General features: G+C 32.4%; 2 protein-coding genes across 6 annotated transcripts; one reads left to right on the top strand and one right to left on the bottom strand.

Moving 5' to 3' along the window:
- The first annotated feature begins 635 nt into the window (after positions 1-635).
- On the top strand, positions 636-8,168 carry LOC137811108 (rop guanine nucleotide exchange factor 14-like). Of its 5 annotated transcripts, none has more exons than XM_068612696.1 (8): positions 636-772; positions 1,860-2,106; positions 5,041-5,424; positions 5,608-5,762; positions 5,850-5,924; positions 6,016-6,285; positions 6,455-6,805; positions 7,430-8,168. In XM_068612696.1, the coding sequence occupies exons 2-8, from the start codon at positions 2,031-2,033 to the stop codon at positions 7,799-7,801; spliced, it is 1,683 nt and encodes a 560-aa protein (XP_068468797.1). In that variant the 5' UTR covers positions 636-772; positions 1,860-2,030; the 3' UTR covers positions 7,802-8,168. The 5 variants fall into 5 exon arrangements, with proteins under 5 accessions (XP_068468797.1, XP_068468798.1, XP_068468801.1 ...); XM_068612697.1 differs by having other exon boundaries at positions 647-772; positions 1,924-2,106; XM_068612700.1 differs by having other exon boundaries at positions 665-1,859; positions 1,947-2,106.
- Positions 8,169-11,969: 3,801 nt separating this feature from the next.
- On the bottom strand, positions 11,970-15,657 carry LOC137811107 (probable LRR receptor-like serine/threonine-protein kinase At3g47570). Its single transcript, XM_068612695.1, has 3 exons — positions 12,852-15,657; positions 12,403-12,768; positions 11,970-12,178 (listed from the first exon to the last, which is right to left on the bottom strand). Exons 1-3 carry the CDS (start codon positions 15,529-15,531, stop codon positions 12,159-12,161), a joined length of 3,066 nt encoding a protein of 1,021 aa, XP_068468796.1. The 5' UTR covers positions 15,532-15,657; the 3' UTR covers positions 11,970-12,158.
- Positions 15,658-22,779: the final 7,122 nt, after the last annotated feature.

The following is a 22,779-nucleotide window of genomic DNA, read 5'->3' as shown; positions in this document are numbered from 1 at the left end:
ATGAACCCACCATCTTTATCCATGATTAGGGGAATATCAAGGCAGAGAGGAACTAAAATATTCTCATCATTGGAACAACCTCAACAAGGATAATGATAGAAAGCTGTTTCTCATACAAAGTGTGTTCATACCATAGATTTCATAATAAAAATAACAGATATAAAAACATTCTAATATCAACTAAAATATCATTTTAGTTTTATTTTTTTTAATCCAAAACGGTTTATTTTATAATTATATTTAAAAACTAAAAATTCGTAACCACTCTTGTTCAAATTTTAAGTAATCACGTGATCTTGGTTTTACAAGAAACATGCATTAATAAAAGAAAAAGAAAGAAGTTAAAAAAGGCTAAAGTATGCTAAAGATAAAATTTAGCCTAAATAAAAGTACAAAAAGTGCATTTTTTTAGCCGTAATGCAGTTGAGTAGTAGTGATTACTGAACAGGTTTAATTTCAAAATTGAAATTGAAAAGCTTCATTATGAAAACATGATTTTCCGTCTTAAGGATGATATTCTCCAACTCATATTTGATCCCTAATCTCAGCCGTGCAAAGACACACGGGCCCCACTCCATCTAACGGCCCAAAATAGTTCTCGCAGGGAACCCTCTCCTTTTCTCTCTCTTCTCTATTAAACACACTCCATTCTCTCTCCAACTTCACTGGTCTTCTTCTTCTTCTTCTCATTCCCTCACTTTCTGTAAGGCCCCATTGCTGTTTGCTTGCTTACTCTCAACATCGCCATTCACAAACAACAATGCTATCCGAGGTACGCTAATGTTGTCTTCTCTTTCCTCGTTTAACCATCTTAACTTGTCGCCGTTGCCGTCACAGTTACAGGAACCTATTCTTCTGTTTGTTCTGTTTCCACTTTCAACTAAAAACCGTCATTTCCATTTTGCCCTCTTAATCTTAAACCCCACCTTTCTTCTTTTCCTTGGATCTTCTTCAACTCTTAAAAAACGTTTTGAAAAACAAATCTTTATGCAAAATCAGGGAATCTGCGTGACCTGTGGTCTACTTTTCAGACCATCCTCCCTTTACTTTTTGACCATCCCTTTGTAAAGTTTCCATAAGTAACACCTTTTACTCCACTCCATCCCAGTACCCTTTTATTAATTTTCCTCTTATGGTTATTTAAAATTAACTATGATTACTTAATAATTACGTAATTAAGCTCAACTTGCATTATCTATTCGTTTATCAGAATGTATGAGAATCTCGTATGTTGTACAGTATAATATGGCCTCTATAATACTTTAGGTAATCCGTGGTGATCAATTTTGGTTTGGATGGGGGTGGACATGTACATGTAGGAGACAAAATCACATGAACAAGTTCATTTTTTGTTTTTGTTTTTGATGATTATTTATCTTTTTAATTTCAGTAAATCCTTTTTTAATATATTTCATTAATGTTAGCTGTGGTTTTTGCTTTTACTAAAAGAGGTATATTATATTGTGAAGGCAACAATAATACATCTTTATTTTTTTATTAAAATTTATTAAACATGGACCATTAAATAAGAAACAGCATCAGTTAAAGTTTATATTTTTTAATAGTTATAAAAAAAAGTGTGCTTAAAAGACTATCTATTGTATTAATAGCATGTGTATAGTATTTTCATAATGTATTTTATTCATTTTTGTTTGTTGTGTTTATGAGTTTTGTTGTAAAGCATGTTGTATAAATTCGTGGAATAATATGGTTTCTTGCTTTTGAAATTTGGGGACATGGTGGGAGTTATTTCAAGCGTGACTTGGTGGTAGGTGAACTTAAATGCTTAGGAATGGTTGGGGTGACAGTACTGGCCCATGGTGTGTCCTGAGCATGCATTAATCTCGAAATTTTATCAGGTGTGGGCATAGTGTAAGTGTTGAAAAATGGCTTAGAATAATGGTGGTAACATTGTTGGTGAAGGAGTCATCTAAGAGTTATTGAAGGCGCAGTGAGTCAGTGACCTTTCACTCAACCCTTTGTGGTCAAACAAACACTGACAGTGGAGAAACAATAAGAGATTGAAGGGGATGTTGAGGATGAGAAAAAGACTAGCATGCTGCACCAAGGGAAGGAAATTTAGCATCGATCTTGATGAGAAAGAGAGTAAGTTTAACTACCTACCTCTCTGCTTATGTGCTTCTTTTAACTGATTAGGTTCATAAATCTTATGATTTTTCTGATTAAAACTGTGAAGATCAGCTTTAACAAATTAAAAAGTTTCTTTAAATTAAATATACTAATTACTTAAGTTAGTAGAAGTTATATTTCTTATCATTTTATGATAGTACTTGTATGCTTGCCTTAGACTCATAAGTCATAAATATTAAATAGCCATCTTCACAAACTTCACTGACTTTTCTGCTACAGCATACGGGCTAGGTGAACATGGCCATTCGAAAAACATAGCTGTTTTCATACCCAAAAGGAAAAAGGATGAGTATAAAATAGTTTTAATCCGAATTTCTTTTCTCAACAAACCAATTATCATGCTGAGTAAAAAGTTTGGGGCTTGATGTGTGGGGTCTTGTAAAAATTGAGTTAGATACTCTACATAATTATATTGATAAATTTACATGTTGATTCGTATTAAAAATAAATAAAAGCAATAACGAGTTTGTAAAAGGAGATTTGGAATTATATTTTATCCTTGATTTCTTCAAGCCTGTTCAGAAGTGTCCATTTTCAGAGTAGTTGGTTATGTTTTGGTTGTTGTTGTAGCCATGCTTGTGGACCAACGAAAAGTACGTTCACATTTTCAAATTTTGTATGGCGATCAATTATTGTCACGTTTCTCTTGCAAATTCTACCAGCTAAGCGATAAACAGTAATGTTCACTAACTTCATTTGAATTTTGATATTTAAAACTGATCATAAAATTTAAACCGAGCATAGCATATTGAGCTTCTTTCTGTGAGATAAACAAGAGTAACAGGTTGCCTAAAAATCGACAAATCGAAGGGGATCAACTGATATTCTTGCGTTGTTAAGCTTTCCCTGTCATCTTATTTTCCCTTTTTCTAAACCAGATGATGGAATCTCGTAATCTGAACAGTTTGCCTTGTTCCATTATTTTAGAAGGGACATGGTTCTTCTTGTCTTGGTTTTGACCAAGTATGAAGGTGATAGAAGAATGGTAGGAATAGTTTGAAGTTTTGGGGTTTGATAAAATCACAGAAATTGTGGTGGATACCTTTCTCAATCCTAATACGTGAATCTAAAAAACTGAACATCTTTGACCGATATGTGGGTGGACTTGGGTCCACCATGAGGGTTGATATCAGTGCAACTACTAGCTCTGCCATTCCCACTGATAAGTGCTGACAAATTGAAGAAAATGGGTGCAGAGTGGGGATGCACCTTTCATTGCCATACTTTGGTCCTAAGTTTTAAATATCTTTTTTCTATATATGTTGGATTCTTTTCTGGGGATTCTCTCAGCTTTTTTGAGGCATTTTGTCCTTAGCTTTTCATTGGCTTGAGTTACATGTCGCTGATGTTCTATCTGTCATGGCCTATAGCCTAGGAGCTTTTCCGTTCTGTTCGAATCTTTGCTTGCAAGTCCTGTGAACACTACATGGACACAGGAATATAACAAGTTTTAGAATTTATAGGACCCCACTATATAAAATTGTTCTAAAGTTAACATGTTTTACAAATGACCATAAATATTATAAATTTATAAAATAAAAAAAATCTGATTATTATGTTAAAAATACAAGTTTTTTAAATATTTCAGAAATATTTAACTACGGTTTGAATCGATTTACACGAGCAGAATATAGCTTCTGATGAAAAAAATACATTTTTTTAGGCTAATTTAGTTTTTTTTTATATATACGTACAAGCCTACTGCGAGTGTCTTCCGCAGAAATCCGAATTTAAATTTGTCTCAGTTGAAGGGTTAATTTGTTATTATTGCAAAGAAAGCAAAGTGGAACCTTTTTAATCATCTCAAGTCGTATGGCCAAAAACGCCAAAGGAGAAAAAAGTTTGGCTTATGACACTTGCATGTGACTATGTATGTTTCACTATTATTCATAATTATCACATGTGTTTCCACATTTTTTTTACTTAAATAAAAAAGTTAAAAGTTTGAAAAATCAGTTATTTTATTTATTAGATTATTTTTTTTATGGTAGTACACGCTTTGCATGTCACTGTTTTTATTAAAAAAAGTCACTCTCTTTATTCCTTTATATAGAATACTCCTCATAATCATGCAAACCAAACAAAATAATTAATTTGGTTAATGTTTTAAACTTCGTTATTAATATATTAAATTAACGCTCATTATCAATGATTTTTAAATTTCTCTTCTTACTGTCTATCAATACAAAACACAAACACTTGTAATACTTAATAAACTAAAGTTGTATAAAAAGTATTAGTTGTCGTGTAAAAAATGATGAACTATTTCTTATAAATTTTGTCTAATAAATAATAGTATAAAAGTGTATTAATTGTTATAGGTATTAATAGAGTTTTAGATGTTAATAATATAGAGTTGAGACAGAATCGAGTGATGCAAATGCCCTTGTTAATGTTGTCGCCTGGTTGGTGTGAGATCTACAATGCATTTTTAGAGACTCTCAAAGAAAAACAATAAAGTGGATTAAGTCTAAAAATATAAAGAAGTTTATTAGCACTCAACTTATCATGTGCTTTAAATATAGTATTTGGATATAAACAATATATATGACGTTTGGCAACAATAAGATATATATACTCTAGTCAGCGAATTTTGCAATAGGTGTGACATTAATTTGCATTGTGATGTGCAGTTGCAGTGAGAAATTGTAGTTGGGTTTTAATTGTAAACATGGTATTTATTCATATGCTACTTTTGGAGGTATGCCTACACCAATGACGTGTATGACAGCATAGAGAATATATTTTTGCGTTATTTTGAAAATGACAACCAGGTTTTATTTGTTCTAATGATTATTTTGTTACATGAAAATTGTAACACTGTTTAAATTGTTTATGGCACACCTTTTGAAATCGTATTGTGTTTGTCTGCAAATTCGAATTCTTCAGGGATTATGACATATAATGGCCTTGAAAGTTGCTTGCTGAATAACCAGTCTTACGAAGATGAGAGCAGAACAAGTAGAGGAGATGAATGCATAACTGATTCATTTGATGATGACTCCAGTTGTTCCTCCAGCAAGGATGCTTTTGGATCATTCTCTTCAAAATGTTTAACGATGAAAAGGGATGATAAAGGACTGGAGGAATGGGAGCTCTCAGAAAGTCCTCAAGATTTTTATGTCAAAGATAAGCCTTATGGTATGGAACATTCTGATATAGAAGCCATGAAGGAAAAGTTTTCGAAGCTTTTGCTAGGTGAAGATGTTACAGGAGGAAACAAGGGCCTCAGTACAGCTTTGGCGATATCTAATGGCATCACAAACCTAGCAGGTCTGCTCTGACACCATTTTACAACTATCTGGTTTTGGTTTGTTTAAAAATTGCATGAAACTGATGAAGTTTTTCACGAATGGAATGACTTGTAATATAAATTTCACTGAAAGAGAAAATGGGTCGGTTCTTATTCTTCTGGTTTTATTTTAGAGAACCTAAGTTCTTAATGATCATATGCAGTGACGGTTTTTGGAGAGCTGTGGAAATTGGAACCACTATCTGAAGAAGGGAAGGAAAAATGGCAAAGAGAGATAGACTGGTTATTGTCTCCTACCAACTATATGGTTGAGCTAGTTCCCGCTACGCAAAGTAATGCCAGTGGTGGGATTTTTGAGGTATCTATCATTTCAGCTAAGATAATAAATGCTTGATTATTTTGTGAATCATGTTGCAATAAAATAAGAGTCATCTTTTACGAACAGATAATGACCTCAAAAGCTCGTGCAGACATCCTCATGAATCTTCCAGCACTTCAGAAGTTGGATTCTATGCTGATTGTATGTTACATTGTGATCTCTTTTTTTCATTAAAATTTGGAACTTTGTTTCAACTGACTTACTGTGCTAGTATATTATCTCTGGTTGACAGGAGGCACTAGATTCCATGGTGAATTCGGAGTTTTGGTATGCAGAGGGAGAAAGCCGGGCAGAAGGGAGGGACACAAATGCAGAGCATAGCAAAAAATGGTGGCTTCCATCACCCCAAGTACCAAAAAGTGGTCTTTCTGATACTGAAAGAAAGAAGCTGCTTCATCAGGGTGGGGTGGTACGTCAAGTATTCAAGGCTGCCAAATCCATCAATGAAAGTGTTTTGCTTGAAATGCCTGTGCCAGCCATTATTAAAGATGCACTTGCAAAGGTGATAATCTTGTATTTTTTAATGACTTCAATCTGAATTGAGTTGAAACTGTGTACATTTTATCCTTGAGATTTTTGAACAATCTTTAATCATGATCAGAGGGTACACTTTGAAAAAGTTCAATTGCAATTTGCATTACATCTTTACCCAATATGTTTCTATGTTGCAGTCTAGAAAGACAAACCTTGGACATGAATTGCACAAGGTTTTGACGGCTGAATCAAGCTCTGCAGAAGACATGCTTAAATCGCTCAACATGAAATCTGAACATGTTGTCCTAGAGACTGTTAATAGACTGGAAGCTACTATATTCTCATGGAAAGAGAGAATTGCAGAACAAGTTAGCGGCAAACACCCAGTTAGACCCTCGTGGTCACCTTTTGTGAAGGATCCTATGTTAGAGCTTGATAAACTAAAGTTATCATCGGACCGTGCCGAAACACTACTCCAGCTGATTAAAATCAGATACCCAAACCTTCCTCAAACATTTCTCGATGCTACCAAAGTTCAATATGGCAAGGTGAGTTTTACTGGAATGCATTTTACTGATGATTCTGACTATAGAAATGTGTTTTGATTCCATTTCCAGCTTTTGTTTTTAAAAAGTTCAAGTGAGTTGAAATTTCACATTTTGTAGAAATAACAAATTGAACAACATATAAACGAGAAAGATCCTTAAACTTATTGTTTTATAATTTTTGGGTTAAGTGTGCTGCCAAGCCATTCATGTTGCTAGTTCATGACCAATTGGTAAAAGATCTATTCAGCGTTTCCTAAGAGAACCTCAACAAAATCTTGTCTCATTGTCTACTTCCACCTTGTTCAACCTCTCCCTTAATTCCACACTTTTTTTGGGCCTTGTACCAACCTAAACCAATTAGGTTGTATTTTGAAAATCTGAAACAGTTTTTAAAAGTAGAAATCAAGTAACAAGCACACCCTAAGTCTTTGTTTTTGGTTTTATCTTTCATTGACATTAATCCATGTAGTATCATTCAGTTTCAAATCAAAAGGAAAAAAGAAAAGTACACAGAAGAGCAAAGTAAAAGTATCAAAATCATCAAGGGCCTAAAGCTCGTCATTGTTTAAGTTGAGATTTCTTGCATTCATTCAGTGGTAATGTGGTTTCTTTCTGTTTCTGTAGGATATTGGACATTCTATTTTGGAAGCATATTCCAGAGTTCTAGCAAATTTAGCCTTCAGCATGCTGTCTAGAATAGGAGATATATTGCAGGAGGATTCTTTAAGCAATCCTAATTCACCTGTGGTGATAGATTACTCTCCTGGGATGAATCTTTCTCAAACTTGGGTGGTGGATTCACATATCAAGCAGTCCTTACTTGATAAGATGAACAAGGCAGATGGGCAATATTCTGATTATTCACGCTGTTATAGTACTTCTGATCTAGAACATTCATCTATTCATTCCAAATCTATTACCACGCGAAATCAGAGTGGTGGCTGGTGCATTAGTAGAGAAGTTTGTTCAAGTCTGTCTCCTAGAAATTCTCCATAGTGGCTTTTGTTAGAGGCTTCTGTAAATGTTATTGCTATTACTACAAGGCATGCTCAGTGAGAATAGAAGCAAACTGATGTGTTTGCCTGCCCTCAATTTTTGGTTGGTTTTTATAACTAACTACACAATCCTTGTTCGTACATTGTGGGTTTTTATTGAAGAGGTTTTGTACAACAGGGTTACAAATCAAGGAGAGTGTATTTAGTTTGATGTTTGCACACACTTTAAGCTTATATTGGGAAGCAACAATATGAAGATGTATTTTGAAGTGTAAGTGTGAATGTGAAAAATCACATTGTGTAAAATTGAGGGACATGTAAGATAAACCAGATTATTTTATACATGTGACAAAAAAATTGTGAGATAATTTCTTATTAGTTAAGTTCTGCTCTAACGAAATTCTGAACAGAAAGCATGCAAAACCCTCAGTTTTACTATCAGAATCTTTTGGATGTAGACTAGAAGAGTTTGTTTTAGTGTTTTTCTACGGATAAAACCTCTATTATTTCTGGTTAAATTACCTTTTACTCTTTAATATTCATAAGCAAAGTAATTTTTGTACTTTTAATCCATCATTAACAAACTCATTCTCCATGTTTATATGCTTAGTGAGCATTGAACCATAAAATTTTAATTGGATTTCTACTAATAAATAACAAGGTGACACAAAAATATCAGAATTTGGAGAAAAATTAGCCACCGTTTCCTCTATTCCAATGCTACTTGCTTGGTCTCATAAATGATAGAGTTAATGGTTGAGAAAAGTTTTGTTATCTGTCAAAATCAATCATATCAACACTCATGTCATCATCAATAAGGCATTAATTTTGAATGACAATGAATAATTGATTACTCATATTCATGGTAAAGATAATAGAATAGAGATTTTGAATTGAAAGAGGAAGAAAAATAAATTAATTTGTTTGGTCCAAAGAAGCATCACTAAAAAGTAAAGAGAAATAACTAAAATATTTATAAATAATTTAATTGATGTAAAAGATAATTATTTTATTACATTTATAAAATAAAATTTTAAAAATAGTTATAAGAAATGAATTTAAAATATATAAAATTACAGTTAAAATAAATTTAAATTAGAATAAACCATTATTAAAAAAATTTAATATATAGAAAAGTTAAATTCAAAATAAATTACTTTACTTGATATTAAAATTAATTATTTTATTATTTTAATATTTATTTATAAAATATAAATATTAACGAAAACCTATTACATTAAAAAGTTAATTAATTATATATGTAAATATAGTATGATGTGATGATCGTTTTATTATTTTTCATATCTTTTGTGATGATCGTTTGCTTATTTATATTTGTTTTGCTAACTATACCAAATCCGTTAATTAAAGCCCAAATTGTCCCAACAATCTGTCAATCAAATCCTAAAGCTAAACATTCCAAAATTAAATTTTCTAACAAATCTGCTAATTAAATCCCAAAAATCTAATGATAACTAAAAGGTTTTGAATTAAATCTTGTCAAAATTTTGACATGTATTAAAAGCAAAATCTGAAAAGTCTACTAAATTTTCAAAATGTCTTAAAAAAGTGTTTCAAAAACAGCAGAGTCTCTCTAAACTAAAACATTTAATTTAGTTATAAATAATGGTTTTAATTTAGTCATAAGGAAAGGTGTTTAGTTGAGTTATTCTTCTCTCTTCATTACCTTATTTTTTTCTCTTATATAGAATAATGTTCTCTTACATAAAATAATGTTCTCTCATTCTATTTGTACATGGTATTGTTTTGAATTATATTTTAAAATTAATTATAATTTCGTATATCTAGTCCATCTCCGTATTTAACGCCCTCCCTTTGTTATGAAAAGTAAATGAAATCTTTTTCATTAACTCCAGAAATAAGTATTAAGATCATTTCATTACATAATTATATTCGACCATTAATTTCAAAGATCGACATTGAAATCGTTTTACGAGATGAAGATATTAATATCTTCACATTCATATCTTCACATTGTTATATTTTACTAACTTTTTTTATAAATTATTTTAAATATATAAATCTTGAATAATTTATAATGATGCTATATATATATATATATTTTGTGGAATCTTACATTTTGAAGATATTATAAGTATATGCATCTGTGCTTCATAGCAATAAAGTGAGAGAAAAATATGTTTCCTTCAGTTTTGTGGTGTATATAAATAAGACAAAAGGAGATAATGATAAATGTGTATGATATAATTCGGTGGTCTGAACATTTTGATATTTCTGCAATGAAACTGTTTCTACTGTTCTCATTCTCCATGACAAGTGACACAAGATAAGAGGGGCCATTGAGTTCATTTAAACTAGGATTTTTTTCACTAAAACTTTAAAATATGCAGCAGAAAAAATACTGTTAATAAAAATTGAAAGATGCCGAATGCAAGAACAACCAAATAGCAAATGAAAAAGGTGGTGTTAGCTATGAACAAACAAACACACTACAATAAAACTACAAGAAAATAATTGAATATAAACAAATTTTAGAGACAAAAGTTGCTACAATAACCAAATTAGATATTATTTTAAAGATTAAAAAAAATATTAGTTTCAAAATTAGTTTCTATTATTGATAAATAGTTTATAAATTGGTATCTAATTAGCTACCAAGGTTTTTGTTACCAAATTTAAAATCTAAATAATTAATAGTTAAAACTTTTGTAACTAATTAGATACCAATTTATAAACTATTTATCAATAATAGAAACTAATAATTCACTGCAAGAAAAATCCATTTTAGCTGTCAACAAAAAGGGAGGGCTATAAAAAAGAAACCAATAGCAAGGGTGAAGTTTACTCACGTTGGACAATAAAATAGTCAAATATTGTGTTCACAATGGAGACCTTTAACTTACACTAAAAATTATTAAAATAATAATAATAAGTTAGCGTCTAAAATTGAGACACAAAATAAATGCACTGAAATAAATTAAGTGAAAGAATAATATTGAGTCTAGAATGAGACACAAAGTGGATGCAAGTTAATTTTCTATTACATTCTATTACATTTTATTTTTTAACAAATACTCACTAGGATATGCTCAAAATGACTCTGATACCAATTTAGAAACTATTTATCAATAATAGAAACTAATTTAGAAACCAATAATTTCCTGCAAGAAAAATCTATTTTAGTTGTCAACAAAAAGTGAGGGCTATAAAAAAGAAACCAATAACAAGGGTGAAGTTTACTCAAGTTGGACAATAAAAGAAATGTCAAATATTGTGTTCAGAATGGAGACCTAACTTACACTAAAAATTATTAAAATAATAATAATAAGTTAGCGTCTAAAATGGGAACACAAAATAGATGCAATGAAATAAATTAAGTGAAAGAATAATATTGAGTCTAGAATGAGACACAAAGTGGATGCAAGTTAATTTTCTATTACATTCTATTTTATAACAAATACTCACTAGGATATGCTCAAAATGACTCTAATGCCAATTTAGAAACTATTTATCAATAATAAAAACTAATTTAGAAACCAATCATTCACTGTAAGAAAAATCCATTTTAGCTGTCAACAAAAAGTGAGAGCTATAAAAAAGAAACCAATAGCAAGAGTAAAGTTTACTCAAGTTGGACAATAAAATAAATGTCAAATATTGTGTTCACAATGAAGACCTAACTTACATTAAAATTTATTAAAATAATAATAATAAGTTAGTGTCTAAAATGAGAACACAAAATATATCAATGAAATAAATTAAGTGAAAGAATAATATTGTGAAATTTAAGTCTAACTCAACCCTATAAAATCAACTCAAGAGGTAAGGTTTGCACTCACTTATATACAATGAAATGTCTTAATCTCTAATGGATGCGAGATCTCCAACATATTATTTCTTGTAGTGATTTTTTTAGTTTCTAAAATAATATCTAATTTAATCATTATAACAACTAATTATTTTTTATCATACAGAAACTTTTCTTTTTTTCCTCTTATATATGGATTTAATGCATCGTGATCTAAAGCTGAAAAAAAAACATGGTTAATTATATCTTCACCTACGGTAAAAGGGTTTATGGGCACTCTGAAACCCGAAAGAAAAATAACCAAATTGGTGGTGAATATGGATAATAGTTTTAAGAGCATTTTGATACTTTTGCATCATAATTTAGAAAATCACAGACATTGAAATAAAAATATGAAACTGCACTAACCAGAAGGAATACTAAATCCATCAGTACATAGTATATGTTACATGAAAAGATGGATTTGATTTATATAGATAGCTAGAAAACTGAGGAAAACTAATAGACAATTTTGCAGCCAAACACATGCACTGCAAACACCTGTTTCCCAAATGTCTGAAGCATTTGATTATTTTGAATCATCCACACCTGAAATTCAAGAATTCCATCACATTTCTAGTTCTGGAATTTTAGAAATATGACAAGATGACAGAAAAATAAAATTATACATACGTAAAAATGTGAAATGAAATCCTAGGCTGATCTAAATATTTGTTAAGTTTTATTCTAATGAACTTAAAGATACACATATATGAAATTAAGGAAATCATTTTGTGTCCCATAGTTATGTGAAGAATTGAGTGATCACTCACCAACAAGAAAGACCTCTCTGATTCTGTTAAGCTCCCTAGTGACATGAGCAATATTCATTCTATCTTTTGGTGATTTCATAGAACAAGCAAGTCCAATCCTAAAAAGGGACACTGAGCACATCTCAACATTTGGATCAAGATTCCAATTGTTTCCTTTCAATGGTGGTGATTCATCTGTTGGAATAAGTAGTGGATCCAAAATTTGCAAAAGATTATCAGAAAATGAAGTTAGAACAAAGTTATGAAGATTTTGACCATCTTCAAAGCTTTCATCTGTGGGACTTTTTCCTGTAAGCATTTCCAACATAAGAATCCCAAAGCTGTATATGTCACCGTATGTTGATACTTCAGAAGTCACTCCATACTCTAAAATATATACCAACAACTGTCAATACACAATCTGATAAATAGCAAAAGTTGACACAATGATTCAAAGGATAAGAACATACCTGGAGGAACATAGCCAAGAGTACCCTTTATTCCAATTGTGCTTGTTTGTTTAGAAGTGTTGTCATTGATGGCTGAGAGAAGTTTTGATATGCCAAAATCACTCACATGAGCAACCATCTCATTGTCGAGAAGGACATTACTTGGCTTTAAATCACAATGAATTATTGGTTGCTCACATTCATGATGAAGATAATGTAATGCAGAAGCAACATCGACCATGATATTTAATCTTTGATCAAGGCTCAATTTTCTCGGATCCTCTTCGCTTAGTGTCTTAGGATGCAGCCATTGCTCTAAGCTTCCATTTGTCATGTAGGGAAAAATTAGAGCTTTGAATTCTTGACCTTTGTAATCTATGCTGGAACAACATGTCAAAACCTGAATCAGATTTCGATGTTTGATATTTCTAAGTGCGTTGCATTCTGAAATAAAACTCTTATGAGCTCCCTTTTTCTGAAGGTTTAGGACCTTTATGGCAACAACTTTTTCATCTAACTCCTCAAGAGTTCCCTTGTAAACAGAGCTAAAATTTCCAGACCCTATCAAGTTTGTTGCTAAGAACCCATCAGTTCCATTGTGCAGGCTTTGGTACGAAACTGTAGCCGACTGATCATCATTTGCTGGTGAATCCAAAGATGTTTTCTTACTCCTTTTCCTTGTCCAGTAAATAGTTAGAGTAATTGACAATATGAGAAGAAAAGTAATCACACTAACTATCACTGCTATCAACCTGAACTTGTGGTGTTTTGCAAGTTTCTTACCTTTGACGGGGCACGTTGGTAGATGCAGCTCTGAAGTTCCCCCACAAAGTTTATTGTTTCCCATAACCAATATCGCACTTGCATTTCCAAAGGTTGGTACTTCACCCTCCAATTTGTTAAAGGATACATTGAAATACTGTAAGGAAGAAATGCTTTGTAGAGTATTAGGAATTGATCCAGACAATTGATTTCGTGACAGGTCTAAACGTAGAAGCCCTTTGAGTGATGCCAAAGATGATGGAATGATTCCTTGTAAAGAATTCCCTTGTAAATACAGGTATTCCAACATTATGCATTCTCCCATTGTTGGAGGAATTTCCCCGGACATCTGATTCTCAGACATATCTAGCGAACCAAGATTTTTTAGGCTACCTACTTCTTCAGGTACACTGCCACTCAATGAGTTTAGTGACAAATCCAACAATTTTGTTAGAGATGAAAGCTTAAAAAGGTCCGAGGGTATGGTTCCTGTAAAGTTGTTATGTGAAAGGTCCAAGTACTGTAACCTCTGGCAGTTTCCTATACTTTGAGGAATATTCCCTTCAAACAAATTATATGCTAATTCCAAATGAAACAATTGAGTAAGGTTGCCTATGGTTCTTAACTCTCCTGACAGCTTGTTTGCACCCAAATTTAACTTCTGCAATCTTTGAAACTTCCCAAAAGTTGTTGGGATATTCCCACCAAGGCTGTTGTTTTCCATAGTCAAGAGAGTTAAGTTAACTAAATTTCCTATTGTTGCAGGGATTCTCCCTGATATCTGATTACCTCCAAGATATAATTGACTAAGTTTGGAGGATAAATTTCCCACAGAATCTGGCAAATGACCTCCAAAATTATTGTAGGATATGGAAAACAGTTGCAACCTACTACAGTTAGCCAATGAATCTAGAAAATCGAAATCATTAGTTGAATTGTCACCTAGATGGTTCCAAGACAGAGATAGGACATCAAGATACTGGAAATTTCCCATGCTTGGAATTTGTCCCGTGAGACTGTTTCGACTGGCCTCCAATGCTAAGAAGTAAATAGTTGCATTTGTGATGGAAGGTGGGATTGGACCAGAGATTTGATTGCCACCAATGTAAAGTTCTTGGAGATTGGGGAGTGTGTGGAACATGTTAGGTGGAAGATGGCCAGTTAATTGATTTTCTGTAACTGAAATCATGGTGAGAGATGACATATTGTAAAGACAAGAAGGAAGTGTTCCGGTGAACTTGTTGACACCAAATGCTGCAAATGTCAAGTTTTTGAGCCGGCATATTTCCTGTGGTATATGTCCTTCAAAGTTGTTACTACCGACACCGAGAACAGTGAGGGATGTAAGGTTACCTATGAATGAAGGGATTTCTCCTGTTAACTTGTTAGTAGAAACTCCCAAGCTTTCAAGCTTTGCAAGTGAGCCAACTTCGATTGGTATTTTGCCTGTTAGATTGTTCCTTTGTAAGTATAAGAATCTGAGATGAGTACATCCCGTCAAGTTTGTAGGAATTTCTCCTACCAATAAGTTGTTTGAGACAGATAGTTGTTGCAGACGTGACAACCGTCCCAGTTCCTGTGGTATTTCTCCATGGATGTTGTTGATTGCTAGATTGAAGTTGATCATATAAGAGAGATTTCCTATGTGGGGAGATATGGATCCCCCCAACATATACCTTAACAAGACTAACTGTGTAACTCTTTGAAGCTTGAGATTGCATGTTATTCCAGGCCAGTTACAGAAGTGAGTTGAAGTATTCCAAGAAAGTAAGACTCCATATGGGTCCCTAGTTATAGATTTCTTGAATTGGAGAAGTGCCAAATGATCAGTCTCATTTCCTAATGCAAAGGCTACACTTAGTGAGCTTAATGTAAAGAGAGAAAACAGTTGAACACATATAGATCCAAATCCAAGTAACAGAAGAGAAAAATGCTTCATTTTGATGAGGAATCGAAGGCTGCTAGACTGAAATGTGATCACAGAAGAAACACACGTTGTTCCTTCTGCTATTACAATAAAGATAGAGTCAAGTTGTCAACTCATTCTGAAGAAAATGTCAAGTTTATAACCAACTGCCAATTGCTGATCATTTATATGAAAGGGAAATAAACCCAATAATCTGACACGAAGTTTAATGTGTTAGTCCCATTAGGTGAAGTTTTGTCAATGTTTCATTTATTGCCTTGAATAAAAACTCAGTCCAAAACTTGACTAGAGAGGAAGTGGGAACAAAGAAAAGTTTCAGCATATTAGGAATTACGAAACCAGCATAAAGTCATAATTAAGTGGTTGATGCAGTGAGATTGACTAAACATAAACTAAGATCTGGTGCAGTTTACATCTATATATATGGTTCTGTATTTTGTCATTCTCGGTTGTTTCCTTAAGATGCATTCCAACAAATATTGTTTATCTTTGATCTTTAGTTTGCCATTGATTGTTGTGTGGCTAAACACACCAATATGTACAATGTGAGTTTTATTGTAAGGCAATTAACTAATTTTTCTAAGTGAAGAAGACACATTTTAACTACATGTTTAGATTAAAGGTGGAAGAGTTTAAAAGTATTTTTATTACGAAAGCAATTATTTGGATAATTTACATAAATGATATGATTTTATACTAATTTTACGAGAATTGAGTTAAAAATGATAAATTAAAAGTATTTTATTATTTTATAAAGTGTTTTGAAAAATTAAAAATATTTGATGAATTGAATATTTGTATAGATAAATTTTTAAATTATCTAAAATGGAAGTATAAATTATATAATATATAAAAATTAATAGTACATGTATTTATGTTAAAGTAAAATCATAAAATAAAAATAAATAAAATATTGAATATAAACCATTAAAAAATGATATTAAAATATTTGATGAAATAAAGATTACAAAGGATTATTCTATTGTTTAGATAATTTTTCTTATTGTGTCTTTCATTGCGATAATAAGAACATTTATTTGTCTTGTTCTGAATTGGTTGATCAATTTTATTATGGAAACGAGTAATGGTTGGTCTTCCTAACTATTTGCGTCACATGTGAGTGTCAGATATGAAATTTGGTTCGGTATAAGTAGACCAATAATCTTCATTTCAAATTGGATAAAATTCAACTTCAGGAGTCTTTTTAATGGTGTGGAGATTGTACACTGGATCAAGGAATGTCATCAGTTCTAAATGACAAAAGGAACAAAACATGAGGACAAGGACATCGACATCAACCCCTTTTAATCACAACACAAGTGGAAAGGTGGAGAATAGAAACTTCATACCTTTCACTTTCTTCTCGAAGAAACAACAATTGCACTCGAAGATGTGGAATTTCAATTGGGTCTTCCTATTTTTATGAAGATTGTGATTAGGGTAAGTAGTGGTGATTTGGTGTCTTTGTGCGAACAGTTGTTGGAATTTGTACCACCTACAACAACGGTAAAAGAAAATCTAATTAAGTTGTCTTTGTTGGGTATGAAGTCAGGACCAATTGCGTTGGGCTGACTAGGCACCATGTTTAGTGAGTGGGTTTAATTATTGTGTGCCCTTTATTATCTCTATTTAAAGAGATCATTGTGCTTGTAATTTTGTGTGCAACAGGACAGAATGAAAACCTAATAGTTGCCCGTGTGGATGTAGGTTGTAGTTGGCGACCGAATCATGTTTAATCATGTGTTGTTTATTTTTCTGCAGTTGATTCGTGATTGTGTGTTGCTTCCGCATGCGTTTTTCCCATCAAGTGGTATCAAGAGTTTTGGTTCGTCTACACACTAGAAATCCGATCAGCAGAAATTAATCGACGAGACGTGAAAATTGCGGCTGCAGTAGCGTCCCAAAGTTAGGGTTTCGCAGAGGCGGCAACAGTGTCCCAAAGTTAGGGTTTCGCAAAGGCGGCAGCAGCATCCCAAAGCTAGGGTTTTGCAGGGGCTGCAGCAGCGTCCCAAGGCTTAGGGTTTCACAGCGGTGCAAGGAGGAGGCTCCTAGATCTGCTTCACAACAGCGGTGACCAGCAACGGTGGTGGTGCGAAACACCAGTGCAGTGGGGACTGCGACCAGGTCTGTTGGTGAGTGATTTTGGGTGGTGCAATTTTTGTGTTCTTGATTTAGAAAAAAAGATTGCCAAGATCTAAAATTAGTTGTACCGAGTATCTCGTCTAGTCATTTGAGATGGCAGAAGAAGGGAAGTTCCAAATTGAAAATTCGATGGTACAAATTTCAGTTGGTGGAAAATGCAAATTGAGGATTTGCGAGTTCAGTTACTGAGCACATCAATATGATCTTAGCCAGACTTACATCAGTGGGCATTAAGTTCAATGATGAAGTTCAAGCTTTACTACTGCTATTGTCTTTGCCTGACAGTTGGTCCGGAATGGTTACAGCAGTTACCAGTTCAGCGGGATCCGATGAATTCACTTTTGAGAAGATTTGTGATCTCATTCTTGGCAAGGATGTCCGAAGAATGAGTTTTGGGGAATTATCTAGTGAATCGCTATATGTCATCAGAGGTAAGAAAAATATCAGAGATAGTGGGAGCAAGAACAAAAGAAGGAGTCAGTCAAAGACTCGGGATTGCTCAAGTGTAACATGTTGAAACTGCAAGGAGGTGGGGCATTTCAGGAATCAATGCCCAAATGATAAACAAGTCAACATTGCAGAAGACTCCGCGAACAAGGATCTTTTAGTCTGTTGCGCGAATAGCAGTGTGGATTCTTGGGTCATGGATATTGGAGACTTTGGAAAGGTAAGACTAGCGGACAACAAAACTCTTGATATTACGGGCATGGGTGACATAGTGTTGAAGACACCAGTTGGTTTCTGGACTTTGAAGGATGTCAGAGTTGTTCCAAGCTTGAGAAAAAGTTTGATTTTTGTTAGGCAGTTGGACGAACAAGGACATGAAGTGAAGTTCGGAAATCAGCAGTGGAAGGTCGTCAAGGGAAATCTTGTCATGGCCCGCGGAAGAAAGAGAGGTTCGTTGTATATAGTTAGATTACCGCGTCTGAGGGAGTGACCATCCCAGTTCAGAAGATAAACAAAGTCTGGTTCACAGAATCTCGTGGGCAGAAGAGGGTTGTCTTTACAAGAGAGAAACCCATAAACACATGTCAGATTCAGGATGAACGAGCATGGAAAGGTTCAGGTAGACTAGTCAGAGTTACTTAAGGCAGTGGGAGCACGGGTCGTGCTTCAGCAGAGGTTCCTAGATGACAGTGGGTTAAGAGAACCAGTATTCCAGTTGTTGAAACATCTCCAGAAAATTTCTTGTTGAGTATGGAGTATGTTTGTTCTCAGGTTATTCCAGGATCCGGCAGTGGAAACTCAGGGGAGTTTTAACGAAGTCTTCAAAATGATTAAGAAGGTTGGTGGCAAATAGAGGTGGAACATTGAGTTCCGTCGACAGATTACAGAAGTACATGTACACAGTTGAAACGCAGGTGAACATTGTTCCGTGACTTCAAGTGGGAGATTGTTGGGTATGAAGTCAAGACCAATTGGGTTGGGCTGACTAGATACCATGTTTTTTGAGTGAGCTTAATCATTGTACACAGTTGAAGCGCAAGTGAACATTGTTCTGTGGCTTCAAGTGAGAGATTGTTGGGTATGAAGCCAGGACCAATTGGGTTGGGCTGACTAGGCACCATGTTTAGTGAGTGGGTTTAATCATTGTGTCCCCTTTATTATCTTTATTTAAAGAGATCATTGTGCTTGTAATTTTGTGTGCAACAGGACATAATGAAAAACCTAATAGTTGCCCGTGAGGATGTAGGTTGCAGTTGGCGACCGAACCACGTTAAATCATGTGTTGTTTATTTTTCTGCAGTTGATTCGTGATTGTGTGTGTTGTTTCCGCGTGCATTTTTTCCATCAGTCTTGCCTTAATAACTCCTTTTAGAAATTGCCTATTCATGCAACCGATGATATTATAGTTCAACATGCTCGAGCGTACATTTTAACATTGATTAGAAGTCTAATCATGACTGATACCTCTGGTAGTGGAGTACATTTAATATCGTTTTTTTTCTAATGCTCAACCATTTCAACAACAATCTTTTTGTTTGTGTCAAGTGTTCAACCAACTCAATTGTTTGAATATATGGATCATTCCCACAACTATCATTTGAATAATCATTTCATCAACCAACTTTCAACTATTCAACATTTTCATCTCAACCAATTTTTTGTGTTGGTCCATCATTTTATGCTAAAAATATAGTATAATGACTTCAATATAAAAAAAGTTAAGCACGACTTCTATAGAGTACCGACTTCAATATATATGTTTAATTAAAATGGAATTCGTATATAGAGAGAATACGACAGTCACAAATTTGTAATATTTTTTAGAATTATTTATTTTCAAAAAATTAGTATAAAACTACACCATTTATGTAAAATTTTCAAATTATTCTTCATTTATCATATTAAAATTCATAAAAGTATATTCCAAACTTTAACATAACATACCCTATATCTTTTTATTTTGGTTTTATCTGCTTGGTTTACATGCCTACTTTAAAATTACTGAAAATACAATTTTACATTAAGTTTCAAACCAAAAAGAAAACAGAAGAAAAATGAACATATTCAATTTCTTTATTCACTATAAATAAATAAAAAATATTTGGTGATCGATTTTAGTGACCAAAATAAATTGGTAACAAATTGTGAACAAAATAATGATCGATTTTGTTTTAGTCACTAAATTAATGTAAAATAGTGAGTGATTTAATTTTTGTCGCAAATTTAAACTTATTTATGATCGAAATCAAATTGATTGTTAAATACAAATATATCACTATAAATTGTAACTATAATTATTTCATTATTTTAATTAAAAATATTTTATTATTATGATTATAATTATTTTATTATTATTATGATTATAATTATTTTATTATTATTATTATAATTTTTAATAATAAAATAGTTAAAATATCATATAATAATTTAATTTGTTAAAATTTATAAATTTATCATAAAATTATAATAATTTATTTTTTACTAATATAATAAATAGTTCAAAATGTATAAAAATTATCATGTCATATTAAATTATAACTATTATTTAAAAATAATTGTCATTTACTTATATTAATATCATTAATAAATATAACGTAATATTGAAATATAAAATGTTATTTATTTCAAAACTTTACCTATATTATATTATTGTGTTTAGTAACAAAAGTGAGTGGTTGTGTACTTATGAAAATCTGACCAATTTTATATGTTAGTGAAAATTTGACATATTTTATTATAAGTTTCTCCTCGTATGAAGAAGGGTGTAAGAAGACTAGTATAAAAAATATAAAAAAATAGTTATTGTAATAAAATTAATTTAAAAATGCTATTAAAATTTATCCTAAAAATATAAAAATTATATATAAGTATAAATTATTTTAATAATAGTTATAATATTATAATTATATAACAATAACATATGTAAATTTTCGTCAAAATAAAAATAAAAATTAATATATGCATATATAATAGTTATAAAATGTTTTAAATTTTATTTAAAAATTATTTATACGAAAATCATATAAGATGGTAAGAGAAATGAAAATATATTTATTCCGTTGTGTACTCCATGTACAACAAATATATACAAGTACTTATTGTTGACTTTCTCTCTTCAAAATTACAAGCTAATTAGGTAGGGATCCACTAATCATGAGATTCTAACATTATTACATTAATTGCATATAATTGCGTACAATATCGTACACGTACAATAATTGTATACAATAATTGCGCATAATTATTTGATAATTATTATTGCCTTAATACTTCCCGTCAAGTTGGTAGGCGAAGATCATGAACCCCTAACTAGTGTCGTAGTGTCAAAAAATGTTCCTTGTCTAGTGTTTTCGTAAAAATATCTGCGAGCTGGTACTGTGCCAGTATATATGAAGGACGGATTATCCCGACTTGTAATTTTTCTTGTACAATGTGTCAATCTATCTCAATTTGTTTTGTGTGTTCATGAAATATTGTGTTTGCTGCTATATGTAATGATGTTTGATTGTCACAGAAAAGTTGAGCTGGCAAGTTACATGACACTTTTAAGACCTGCAACATATATCTCAATCAAACTATCTCCATGAGATAATAGAAGAACCAAGAAAAATGCAATACCTAGATACTGATCTCCGAGTTGTCTGACAACCTCCCCAGTCTGAGTCGCAATAAGCTGTCAATGTCAGATTGTTCTCGGATGGCAATAACAATCCTTGTCCCGGTGATCCTTTGATGTACTTTAGGACTCAAATTGTGGCATCTCAATGAGGTTTCCGTGGAGTCTGTATATATTTATTTAGGATCCGAACGAAAATACTATGTTAGGCCGAGTAACCGTGAGGTATATCAGTCGTCCCACAAGTCGTCTGTATTTGAATGGATCCTTTTATAACTCTCCATCGTCTGGTGTGAGTTTTAGGTATTGCTCCATTGGAAATTTGTCTGGACGAGCACTTGTGAGTCTCGTATCCTGCAAAATATCAAATGCATATTTTCTTTCTAACATGTAAACACCAGCTTTGGAATGGGAAAATTCAATCCCTAGAATATATTTTAAGTCTCCAAGATCTTTAATGTGAAATTGTTGTAATAGATCGTCTTTAACACGCTGAATTTCTATCAAATTATTTCATGTCAAAAAATATTGTCTCAAAAGGGCAGTAAATGATGAGTTACCTTTCCCAATTGATGAATTTGCTCGGTAGTGAAGCTTTGTACCAGGTTTCCATCGGACTCGTTACTGGTGCTTTTTTGCCATACATGATCTCTTATTTAACGGATAAAAATGGAGAGGCTGTCAAAGCACTGCTATGATACCATATAAGAAAATTATATAAGATGGTAAGAAAAATGAAGATATCTTTATTCTTTTGTGAGGTAAGAAAAAACTTTAAACTTTTATGAAATTTTATTTTAGATAATAAAAACTAAAAAGTTAATGACTGTCAAAATTAACATTATTGACAAATTAGTCAATGTCCATAGGGTTGTCGTTTGACCCGGTGCTTTCCTCCGAGTCTATTTTGCTTTCGAAGTCGCACTTTATTTCGGCAAAGCATTGATTAAGTATATTAATTAGACATAAAATATTCTAATTAATACTAATACGAACATATCGTCGTCGGGACTTTAGGTTTTAACTTTGGCTTTTTAAACTTCTGTTGGGAGATT

Source organism: Phaseolus vulgaris, chromosome 2 (genome assembly GCF_000499845.2).
Source record: "Phaseolus vulgaris cultivar G19833 chromosome 2, P. vulgaris v2.0, whole genome shotgun sequence".
Taxonomy (NCBI): Eukaryota; Viridiplantae; Streptophyta; class Magnoliopsida; order Fabales; family Fabaceae; genus Phaseolus; species Phaseolus vulgaris.
The sequence above is the reverse complement of the archived record's forward strand: the minus strand, read 5'-3'. Positions and strand labels throughout refer to the sequence as shown.